General features: G+C 43.3%; 1 protein-coding gene across 1 annotated transcript in view; it reads left to right on the top strand.

Annotated features, from left to right (window-relative positions):
- The window catches only part of ANAPC1 (anaphase promoting complex subunit 1), a gene marked incomplete in the record, with an annotated part of 281,392 nt that overhangs the window by 262,867 nt on the left and 5,523 nt on the right, over window positions 1-13,002 (top strand). The window contains 1 exon segment of the mRNA XM_030195933.1: window positions 7,669-7,803. Coding sequence (XP_030051793.1) covers window positions 7,669-7,803 — 135 coding nt within the window.

Below are 13,002 nucleotides of genomic sequence, written 5' to 3' on the forward strand. Positions count from 1 at the left end.
GTCAGGTTCAAGGCAAGGTTAAATCAGGACTAGCAGAAGGTAGTGACAACAGGTCACCCAGATGCGCAGGCAAGTCTACAAGAGTAGAAGCCGAAGCAAAGTTGAAGGGAAGAGCTGCTCCTTAAATACCCCTCCCATCCGGAACGCTGCGAGTCAGCTGGCAGAGAGACGCCTTCAGCAGGCTGGCAGGAGCCCGATTGGCCAGCCGACAAACGAGGGCGGACCTCCATGGCCATCAGCCATTCCGGGCGCAGAAGGTGTGGCCAGCATTCCCGGGCTCCGCGCCCGGAAGAGAAGACCTCAGCTCGGGACGCCGGTCGCCAAAATGGCCGACGCTCCCGCAGCCACCGCCATCAGAGATGGAAACGTCGTCTAGGCGCCCCGACAGCCGAGCCACCAAGGGAAGGAGTGGGGCGTTCGCTGCCGGCTGAGGCTGCCTGACCGACGCTCCCCTCACTGAGAGAGGAAGCGAGGAGCGGACTGCAGGTGCGGGTGAGGGACGCGACAAAAGTGCAGTGGACTGATAACCTGGGGGACCAGGTTTGATTCCCACTGCAGCTCCTTGTGACCCTGGGCAAGTCACCTAACTCTCCACTGCCCCAGGTATCAAACTTTAGATTGCAAGCTCACCAGGGACAGAGAAAGTACCTATATATAATATGTAAACTGCTTTAGTTGTACCACAGAGCAGCGTTATATTGAATTCATGACCCATATTTGTATGGTTCATTGGCCTCAAAATGGGGGTGGGGGGTGGGGGAGAGCCTAAGCAAAAGTAGGCTCAGAGAGCTGCAACTCTTTGAGCCAGCCGTGCACCAGGACAATCCTCTGCACAACTATTGTAAAATGGTAATCAAAGATAAGTAAAAATGACCTGTGTAAACAAAAATGCCTCACACTGTTTCTTAAAACCAATCTAATAAACAAGGTAGCAGAAAATACACCACCACCGAAAAGATAACATCTTATAGTTACTAAAAAAAAACCCTGCAATTGTGCTAGTCAACAATCTGAGGGAAACAGGATGGCCCTGCTATAAAAAAATGAGCAGAATCATGTGTCACGTCTGTGGCCGTGACCACCCTCAGACTTACCTTATTCCTGGGGGTCAGCTTCCTAGCTGGCTCCTGTTTCTTCTGTCTGTCCTTTCTGAGCTAGCTCTGGCTCCCTGTGCTGGCTGCATCCAGCAGCATGACACTAATTGCTTCACTATACTGCACCTGTGGGTGTTGCCTGGGTTAGCTCTCTCTCTCTCTCTCTGTGCTGGCTGCTTCCAGCATGACTCTAATTGCTTCACTACACTACACCTGGGTGTGGGAAGCCTCTCTGTGTTTCACTGTGCTTTCTGCCTGCTCCTTGGTTTGTGCCTGAACAGCCACTGTAGTTACTTAGAGATTGCTGCAGCTGTGCCTCTGGTGTTGAAGGACTTTATTAAGCACTTAGAGACTGCAGCCTTTGCATCGTCTAAGGTCCCTGGTATGTTAGAGTGCTCTGTGTACTGCTACATTGTCCAGTTCAGTGTGAGTTCTAGCTTGTTACTAGTAGCTTGGGCATAGCTTGCTTGTTAGCTTGTGTACAGCTTTACTAGTTTTCATGTGTTTAGCTTTCTGGTTTCCCGTGTGTGTTTTCCTTCGCTTCTGGAGCTTCAGCCCTAGTCCTGTCTGCTGCCAGTACTCCTTGCTACTGGAGCTCCAGCCATAGTCTTGCTCCTTGACCTGACCATTGCCTGAATGTGACTACTCTCTGCCCGCGGTCTGACCTGACTACTGCCTGAACCCAGATATTCTCTGCTTGCTCCTTGACCTGACCATTGCCTGAATCTGACTACTCTCTGCCCGCTGTCTGACCAGACTACTGCCTGTACCCAGATATTCTCTGCTTGCTGCTGGACCTGACCATTGCCTGAACCCCGATTCTTGTTGCCTGCTGCCTGACCCGACTACTGCCTGAACCCGGATATTCTCTGCCTGCGGTCAGACCTGACTATTGCCGGAACCCGGACATTCCCTGCCTGTATGCCTTGCTTTCGCCTAGGTGCCTGGGGGCACTTCTGTATCCTGATTCCTGTTGTTCCTGCTTGCTAGTTCCAGTTCCGGTTTTCCTGTAAGCCCTGCTGGCTGCCCGAACCTGAGGGCTCAACCCTTGGGGAACGGTGGCTAAGCGTAGGTGAAGCCTAGATCCAGTGTGTTCCTGTCCAGCGGGTTCTGGTCCCGTGGGTTCCTGTCCAGTGGGCTCTGGTCCCATGGGTACCAGTCCAGTGGGTTCCAGTCCAGTGTGCACCCATCCAGTGCATTCCAGTCCTGTGTATTCCTGTGCAGAACTTCAGTCCGGGGTTCCAGTCCAGCCTTGCCTTGTCACTGCCTTGAAGGTGACCTTGCCTGCCACTGCCGCTCCACGGTAGTGGTCCAAGGACTCACAAACCCAGTGCTTCCGGGGAAGAAGCCTGACAGAATGCCAAGGCCCTCGAGAACGCGACATCATGTCTCAGAAAATTGAATTTGAGAGAGTGACAGAATGTTTTGATGCTGAGTACCCTCAAGAGTGCAAAAACCTGCTTGGTCTATAGAAACAGTTGACAAGTAATGTAGCATATTATCTTGTTAAACTTTGAGGAAATTGTAAATGGCTGTAAGTTGGCTTCTGGCAGCCATCTTCAGTAAGGGTGATAAGTACTTTGCTGGCCTTATCTACCAAAGGGAGAGCTGATAGCAGAGCAAGTTAAGTGAGCAGGACTTAAATTGTACGTCAGCTAGAGGATGTCATGATTCAACTAGATAGGATTGTAGAGAATAACGAAGAGGGTTAGACTGTCATGATACATGTGGTTGCCAACAATAAAGGTGCAGTAGGGAGGTTTTGGAAGTCAAGTTATGGCTTTTAGGGGGTCTTTTACTAAGCTGTGGTAGCATTTTTAACTTAAAATAGAAATCAGCTGGCAGTAAAAACGCCAAGATGCCCATTATATTCCTATGGGTGTCTCAGTGTTTACCACCAACTGATTTCTGCCATAAGCTAAAAACACTACCGCAGCTTAGTAAAAGACCTCTTTAGGTAGGAAATTGACATCTGCAATCTCCAGAGTAGCATTCTTACAAGAACATAAGATCTATCAGCCTAGGATTCTGTCTCTGACAGTGGCCAATCCAAGGCACAAGTTCCTGGAAGGATCACAAGGAGCAGATCCATTCTTTAAAGTAAATACCCTGAGACAAGCTGTGGCTTTGTGAAGCCTATATGGTTAATGATGGGTTTTGTCCTCTATACACCAGAGAGAGACGCCACACTATCTACAGCATATTGCTTAAAGTCTTTATCAAAACTTCCCGGTACCATATTTACCATTAAACTTCAAGGATCGATTTAAGACTCCTGAGGCAGGCCTGTGGCCGAAACACAGTACTGTGTCGAGTCTGTGAATAAGTTATTCTCTTTACTCTCGTACCCTGTTTCCCTGGAGTCATTGGTCCATTTCCCCACTCTTCATTTGATTGTTTTGACTTTCGTGGGGTTTGTGTTCATCCACTCTGTGGATTGCTTACTCCTAAGATGGTTTATGGACATTTCCTCTAAGAACTTGTCTAAACCCTTTCTAAACTCAGCTATGCTACTGCGTACCCCCCTTGACCGGATCTTCCAGCAACAGATTGCACAGCTCAAACTGAATGAAATATTTTTTTCAGTTTGTTTTAAATGTTCTTAACTCATTAGTTTCAACAGTACCTTAGTACTATTGAAAGCGGTAAAAAACCTATCATATTTACCCAGTCCACCCTGCTCACAGTTTTATAGACTTCTATCATATGCCTCTTAGCTTTCGTCTCCAAGTTGAAGAGTCCTAACCTGTTCAGCCTTTCTCCCTAGGGAATCTGTTCTGTCCTCTTTATCATTTTGGTTGCCCTGCTCCAAGCCTTTGAAGTTGTTGCTATATCTGTTTGAGTTGGAACAACCAGAACTGTATATAGCACTCAAGGTGCAGGTTCCATTTCCATTCAATTTTTTATATAATTGCTGTGATACCCAATCGAGAACAGCACTAGTATTAAAATATGCAGTGCTTAAGATGGCCAGGGCAGTATAGACAGTAAGTGATGCATATAATTTTCTAATAATCACATAAATATAACAAGTTAGTAAAACATATAAATAACTTGCAAAATATTCATAATGTTGCTGCTAAGACTGTACTGAAGCTTAAGACGAGAACATGATTCTCATAGTCCCCTATCAGCTTAGGTAAATGTCTCTCTTCTGGAACTTTCCATAAGAAGAACCTACAAGCTGGGATATTATCCAGTGCTGACCACATAAGCTCAAGAATGTTATTGAATACCAGCGTTGGGTCCCTCTCTGTCTTAGACTGGATATTGATAGGTTGAATTTAGTTGCTCTGAACCTGCCTAATATCATTTTAGATAGTCTCCTGGCTTCTAGGAGAGACTTAACACAATGGTCTTATGGTTTCAGGTGGAAGATATGTGCCATCTAGTGACAGCAAGGCCTTAATTCCTTTTATCTGCCCTATACAAGAACTGTCCGAGTGCCTCTACATCTTTCTGAGTTAGGGTAGGGTTTACTTTAGTGTAGTTAGTACTTACCATGATGTTATCACAAGAAAAGAGTACATAAATAATGTTCCCACCATGATAAAAATAAAACAAAATGTGGGAAACCTATAACTGTGATTATGTAATATACATGAGTCATGATCTACAAATAACTTTCAAAATTAATTTTACTTCAAAAAAAATATTTTTTTACTTGAAAATGAAGTTTATGTAAATGGAGGAGATCAGACATCATATAAGCTATGCCTATTAGAAGTCCTACCCTCACAATTGTTCATAATCATCCGTCTTCCTTAACCAGTGCTACCAGAACCCAAATGGTGTAAAAATCTATATAGTATTTTATCTTTTTTAAAAAAATTTTATTTTAAAGCCTGATATTATTCAACAAGAGATGACATCAAAGTAAGTAGAAAAAAGCAGGGTTCAACCAGTAGTCTTTGCGCCAATAAATGGACTCCAGAGGATGGAAAAAAAAAATCAATTTATTGATGTAGATCAAAGGGGAAACTCGAGAAGAAGGCTTTAACAACAAAAATTTCATACAGTGAACCACTTGTAGCAGACTTGTAAACTCAGATGCACTCGACATGAAGCTGTGTTTCAGCAAAATACTTCTGCACCAGGAGTCTCAAAATCGGCACTACAGTCTGATGATATCTTCTGTCCTCTCAATCTCAGTAGGCAATGCCAGCATATATAAGCATAAAAGCAATATGGTCAATTCTTTCAAATAAGAAAAATTGCTGCCAAGACTCGGGAGCTTCAGTTGAATTGTCTCTAGAGAGAAACTTATCTTAATCAGCACTGAATTAAGTAAACTGAGATCACCTGACGCCCACACCAACACTTATAGTGATGATCAGTAGCACCCAATAAAATTGTTCAACAACAATGTGGGTGATTCACCACGTGATATTAGAAAATGAAGGCATTTTGACATCAATATGCCTGTTCTTAAGATTCACACAATTTTTTGCCGTCATATCTAAAAAGAAAAATCTTTCAGTTAAACCTATACAATTTTCACTTGTATCAACGTTTTAGGAAAGCATTTACTTCACTTAAACAGCTCTTATGCTCGAGTATGTTATAACAGCCTAACGGGTGCAACTATAGTCATAGAATCAGACACATGGGGACGTCATAAATTATACATCCCCATGCAGAATGACATCAATTACCCAAATCATCTTTATGTGCAATGATTTAAACTACATAAACAGAACTAAAAATGAATGTTAGAGAAAAACAAATTTGAAATGAAGTATAAATGAAAAACAATATGCTCCCTAAAATATCCACCATCAAGACTTTTGCATACATGGTGCAATTACTTAAAACCATAAAACAAAAAAAATTTCTTTTTACCAGTTGATCTCCCTGTTTAATCCATTAGGTTCCACACAGTTCAGTCTATAAATCCATCGTTTTTCTTTATTAAGTAAAATGGTATTAATGTCACCCCTCTGAGGGTGAGGGGTGTCCAGTTCTATCATACAAAAATGCAAATCATTAAAGATATTGTGGAGTTCCATCAAGTAAATTGTAAACCCTTCTCTGTACAGTCTTTAGTTGTTCACTTTATGAGGGGCTTGCTTCTGATAGAGCATCTCATCAAGCCACCTCAGCATTGTTCTTAGCCAGTTGATGAGAGTTCTCTTCTAGACACTGGATTCTAGTGACCCTAAGTACTTGACCCAGGTATCTTTAGCGCACAGTATTAATTAGCTCTAATGATTGATCCATCCTATACAGTGTTTTTCAACAATAGAGTGGTTCTGCTCATTCATTCAAAATTCCTTCTATGGTGGTGCTGGAGTTTCATCTTAATCAGTCAATTGTCCTTTCAACAATTTTCCTTCAGCTGCCCATTCAGAAAGGTGAATGTCTTGTATACATTGTATTGCAAATGAGCCCTTAGAAATAGAAAGCCCTAACCGAGCTTTTTGTTTCTTTTTATCCCAATAAATTTGGGACTGTTGCCAAGAATACGCTGCCCAATTGAGTAGCAGACTGCATATTCTGCCAAAATTCACAATGTCTGAGCCACAGCTGCATCAGTAGCCCACTTGAGATCTCTCTATAAAGACCAGGGTTGCAGAGCTGTGACATGAACTTCAATTTCATTACTCTTTTGGAAAGTGATTCCTAACATAATTGACTTGGCCAAACTATCCTCCAGACCCCCCTCCCCCACCCCCCCAGTCTGTTTTCTTTAATTTCTAATTTGCTGCCCAATAAATAAATACAACTGAAACGGCTCATTGCCACCAAAAACATTACTTGGTATCTGCCCATTGCAGTTCCTTTCATGATTTGTTCTTGTTTTTGTTGACAGAAGCCTGTAGCTAGGAAGTCTCATCTGTGAGAACTTGCCATCCTGCTTGCTTTGGGAGAAAATCAAACTTGACTATCTGTAACAGGTGTTCTCTGGACAATAGGATAGAAGCCATCACATACCCACCCATTTTCCCTGAGAGATGTCTTTTTGAGCTTTCTTTACACAACTGTGACAAGCAGGACATTGTATCCATGTACCGTAGTGCCTCTTTGCCTTCAGCTACTACTGAAAAGGTGTGAGTTAAATTCAAATATCTTTCCTTTTTCTAAACGCTTCTAGTAATTCTCTAGAAAAGGCTTCTCTGCACAGACTGTTGGATGATACCATTTGTGAGAGCTTATGTCCTACTGTCCACAGAATACACTTGCTATACATAAGCAACTTGGTTTTGTTGTATTTTTGAGAGTGCACTTTATCTGAAATTCTTCTTTCTAGTTTACCAGAATCAGAGTTTTGTTGTAATATTTTAAAACAAATCAAGCACCCTTCCCAATTCGATTGCCTCAGTATCTGAGATCCAGAAAATAGCACAGGGCACTTAATATAGTAAATGGGAAATCCCACACTGAGAATATGTGTGAGAAATGAGTCAGTTAATTCACTTTATCCCCTCAAAGACAGTTTTCAAGAAATACTAATGAACAGTATGGTTAAACTTTGCCCATATGGATTTGATGAATATATAGCACCTTTTTGATTTACAGCTGAACTCCTGAATCATAATTTTTTCTCTACTCTGTTCTTTCTTCATTGTGCCAGGTGGTGGTGACATCTGCCTGCACTCCTATTTCAGCGAGCAGCCACTTGAAGAATCTGAATTAAGTATGTTGGCGTGTTTCTTGATTTATTATTCGGTCCCTACCCCCCAGCAATTGTCAGCAGAAGGCTTGAAAGGTAATGTTAAAATTTTCTACCACCTTAAATGAATCAGCTCCTTCAGCAGTATCTGTTACTCTTCAATCTCTCATTTTGCCACTATTCAAAACTGTGTTTTTGTATGTAAGTAATCAGCCCAATATTTAGAGCAAGTGGAAAATGCATTTGACAAAGTTACTCAGGTAAGTTGAAGTTGCTAAACTTCTCAATTTTATCTGAATAATAAGGGGCCGGGTTATGGGAGGAGTGCAGGCAATGCCAGAAATTATGTGCTAAATGGATAAGTTGCCTATTTAATTTAGGTCTAAACTTCAGATAGTCTCAGCACAGTCACCACTAAATATATTGAGCACCACTACTTTATACAGATAGTGGCACTGAAGGTACATATTAAGTTAAGCACCGGTACTAGCACTTAATATGGTGACCTTGATGGCTGAAAATTTACCCCAGTAAAACCATGTAACCATGATATACTATTTCATTATGTCTTTCTTTCATTTATATATTTAAAAAAATTATTGGTTTGGTGCTGGCTGTGGACTTTTCTTCAGCCACTACCACAGATTTGTGAAACCATGACACTGTTTACAGGAAGAAATATTGTTACATACCAAAAACATGATACATTCAGTGTGTGCTTATTTAACCCTGCCATAATAAAGAAAATATATCTGATTAAAACAAAACTATAACATCAGAATGAGAACTTGAACAGAAAAATTAATCCAGCTTTTTTGTGTAGATAAACATAAATACTGTGGCTGATGGGATGTTGTAATTTTTTCCTGATTGGAGAGAGAGGATGGGGATATAAAGGAGAATGATATATTTAAGCAGTTCCCTGTTTCACTTCTCCTTCACCCCCCATCCCAGAACACACTGCTAAGACAAATGTGGTAAGACTAATATCCTTGCATGGAGTACTCACATCTGTTATGGTTGGGAGTGAGCCCCTGGACAAAGGCTGAGGCCTAAGGCAGACTGAACCCATGCCTGCACAAAGAAACTAAAAGACCACAAGGCCCAACACGCACATTAGGACCAGAAAGCAAGATACAGGAGGAAGAGGCAGAACTCTCATACGGGCCGCAAGGCCGAACTGGAACCCATGCGTAACAAAGTCCAGTCACTCGGTCCGCAAGGCTGACCTGGAACTCAATCAGCAAGCCAGAAAGGAAAGAAGTGTACAGGAAGCGGACTGAAGCAAACCACTATGGCGAAGGTCAAGCCCGCACAGACACAAGCAGCAAGACGCTGTGCTGGAAACACACTCACAAGCAGAAGACTAAAGGCAAGCCGACACAGACATAAGCAGCAAGATGCCTCAAAGGTATAACCTCACAAGCAAAAGGCTAAAAGCAAGCCCACACAGTCACAAGCAGCAAGACCTCTCAAGACCCGCAGCTGACCAAAACACTGTAAGCTAGGGCGGCTTTGACGCTAGAGCATCTGTTTGAAATATTGGCAAGGTTAAATCGGGTCCGGCATCTGACGTCATCCAAAATAGACGCCGGCCTATCCAATTCTCTGAAATCAGTTCTATACTTGCTGGCAGAGTGCTCCGGTATTGCAGCTGCAGACTCGTCCACCACATTTATCAACACTCCCGCAGGCCAGCCTAGTCCTTGGACGTCGCCAAGTCACAGTAGGACCGTGACAACATCGTTACTTAAATGCTTAGCATCACATGTGCACAAACTGCCTCGCACAAACGTGTAGATGCAGGATGCTCTTTTCAGGCACTGGTCACATGGGAGCAGGCAACACCACCATGCCTGCTGGAAGAAGAAACAACTGTAGTCCTGGACAGCACAAAGAAACGACCTAAGTCCCACTGCCAGTTTTGCTGCGGTCTCAGGTTCCACTGTCACCATCATGCTGCCCTCAGAGAGAAGCAGTTGTAGCCTGATACTGAACAAAAAAAAAAAATCAGCAGAGGATGGGGGGATAGAGAAGAAATGCAGGCACAGCCAATAAGCATGCTAGTAGGAGAAGTAGGGGGAGCCTGTGCTTGAGGGTTGCTGTGTTTGCTCCACTCAGTCCCACTACTGCCTCCACTGCCACCACTAGGGAGTTTCTTCTGCTTAGAAAATTCAGAGGTAATTCCTCACCCTAACTCTTCAAAGTGTGAGGGAGATTTTCCCCACCCAGCTCAGCAACATCCAAGTGCAGCCCCTCTCCTTTGCTGTCCTCTCAGTGAAGTGTGAAGTGCCCATTGAGAGTAGGGGAAGGCTTGCCCTTACTATTAGATTCAGTTGCTGTAGTTACCCAAGATGTATACATTTCCATCTGCTTCAGAATTGAGTTTTCAAGAGCATATAGCAAAGGATTTGCATGTGTGTATATACGTATTTCTATATTTGTATGTTCTCTTTAGCTTTATAACAACTGTGCTAATTAGATAATGAAAACAAATTCACATCACCACAAATAGAATGACTCATCACAAAGACAGCAATAATTCTTAGAACTGGTTACAGTGGATGTAATAATATCGTCAGAATACTTTTCATCAGATTTTCAAGTCATAAAGCAAATATTGGAGATCACTATTATTTTTGTTAGGAAAAACTGAGCCCTCTACAAAGTCAGTGTGAACTTCAGAGGCAAAACATTCTGCCTCTTTCACTTCAACTTCACAATAAATGCCTAGACTATATGCTCACTAGGAATGTGCATTTTCAAGTTTTTAGTATACACTCAAAGGGAAATTCCATAATCGGGTGCCTGGTAGAAATATTTTCCCAGGTAGGATATCCACGAGAAAGACTCTCAGACCTAGGGACACAATTTGTCTGAGCTGATCCAAAATCTGTGGGCACACTGTGGAGTGAAATCTGTACATAGTACCCCATATCACCCTGAGACCAATGGGTTGATGGAGAAATTTAATGGGACATTAAATCATATGTTAAAGACTTTTGTGGAGTCTGGAGACTGAGATTGGGAAAAGTACTTGCCCTGTCTAGTATTTGCGTACTTCGAGGTACCCCAGGAGTCTACTGGGTTCTCCCCATTTGTGCTGCTTTATGGCTGGAGGGTGAGAGAGCCCCTTGCCCTAATAAGAGAACTTTAGGAAGGGAAAGTTGACACCTCTGACACCCCTGTAATTGAATATGTAGTCAATATGCACCAGAAATTAGATTTTGTGGGCTTTGTCAGAGATAACTTGAAGGCAGCCCAAACTAAGCAAAAGACCTGGTATGATTGTAAAGCCCGAAATAGAGAGTTTCATGAGGGCCAGCAGGTACTTGTTTTAGTCTCGGTACGTCAGAATAAACTTCAGGCTAACTGGGTGGGACCTTACAAGGTCATATGGCGCCTAAATGATGCAAACTATGTTATATCTATGGACTCTCACATCAGAAAGCAGCGCTCCTTTCATGTAAATAAGTTAAAGACCAATGCAGATGGCACAGCTATGGTGTTAGCTGTGTGCAGCCTACCTTAAGAGTGACAGGATAGTGAACACATACCTCACCTCCAAGCAGAGACATTACCAGAGGGATTTACACAACAAGTTGTAATGGGAGAGCAATTAACCCCCACCCAGAAACAGCAGCTAGAAGCAGTATTGCGAAAGTATGCTGCAGTGGCGTAGCCAGACCTAACATTTTGGGTGGGCCCAGAGCTAATATGGGTGGGCACTGTGTATATAGGTGTGAGTAGTGTTTCTTGCTACAAAATAATGCATTAGAATGCACTTGATGATGGATTTCTAAGTAGTATGCCCAGCATCAACATTTGGAAAAACCAATATTTTAAAATATAGTTTACACTGTCGCACATCTTAAACTTGACAAGGCGTAAGTCTACTATAATGGCAAACATATCAACACACGACAGGATCCTACAGTAAAATTTCAGAACTGATATCGTTCAAACTTTGCTTCTCTACCCCTTCATCCAACGCTGTAGCTCGGCATCAGCCCTTCTCATCTCTACCCTACCGCGCCCCCCCCCCCCCCCACACCCCAGCATCAGCCAGACTCATATTTGGAAAAGCGAAATATGAAAGCGCCAGTCCCCTTAGAAACAAATTACATTGGCTCCCACTAACAGACTGAATTACATTCAAAATCTGCACCCTGGCTCATAAAATCATCCATGGAGAGGCCCCGATGTATATTTCAGACCTTATAGACATACCAGCAAGAAACACAAAAAGTTCCTCACATACTTTTTTAAACCTCCATTACCCTAACTGCAAGGGACTTAAATACAAATCATTATATGCATCCAGCTTCTCCTACATCTGCACGCAACGTTGGAATGCATTGCCGATTGCCTTAAAAACAACGCACTGCCGATTGCCTTAAAAACAACGCACAGTCTGACAGCCTTCCGGGGGTCCCGCCGCTGTGGTCTGTCTCTTTCCTGTTCCTGTGTGCCGGGACCGGGTTATCACGTTAACGCCATCACCTGGGTCCTGACAGGAGCAGGAGAGTCATAGATCTCAGCACCGGGCCCCCTTGGAGGCTGGGCATGGGGAATTTTGTCACCCCCCCCCCCCCCAGCAGCCCTGGGCAGGGCATGGGAGTGTCCAACATATCATACACAATTTTGTAAACTATGCGCTAAAGTGCCGTGTTGAGGCTCATGCACTGACATGGTATAAGTGGATGCACCTAAATACAGGTCCATAATGCCAGCTTATGCTAATATTCTATCATAGAATCCTGGTACCCAGACGGCCTAATGGAATTTGTGCTCCCACCTATGTGGAAAGATCAGTTGAAAATTGAAATGATTTACCATACATGCTTCAGTCTATTTAAACGTAATAATACTAAGCCACTCTCCGTGCCATCTCCCCTCCTATGCCGGAGAGAGACAGAGAGTTAACCCCAGGGCTGTCCGTCTGACCTGATCCCTCCCCCACATCGACAACCTGCTTTTTCACTGCTGGTATCACAAAGGCTCTGGTTCTGGGTACATTCTTTGCAGCACAGGAAAAAGAAAACATGTGAAGGCAGCCCTTGCACTGCTGATTGAAAGTAAATCACTGCCCACATGGAATTGAAATAAAACATTTCAAGTTGCAATTAGCTGTTGAGTTCATTGCCCTGATCAGCCAGAGAGCAGAGTTAACACTGTCATGCAAATGTGCTCTCTCACCTCTGTGCCGCGGCTCCAACATGTCTGTGACCCAGGAACCCAGCTCTGCTGCAGAGAAGCTGCCTCCACTCCTCCAGCACAAGTGACACCAAGAAT

The sequence above is a fragment of the Microcaecilia unicolor genome, chromosome 3 (assembly GCF_901765095.1).
Source record: "Microcaecilia unicolor chromosome 3, aMicUni1.1, whole genome shotgun sequence".
Lineage (NCBI taxonomy): Eukaryota > Metazoa > Chordata > Amphibia > Gymnophiona > Siphonopidae > Microcaecilia > Microcaecilia unicolor.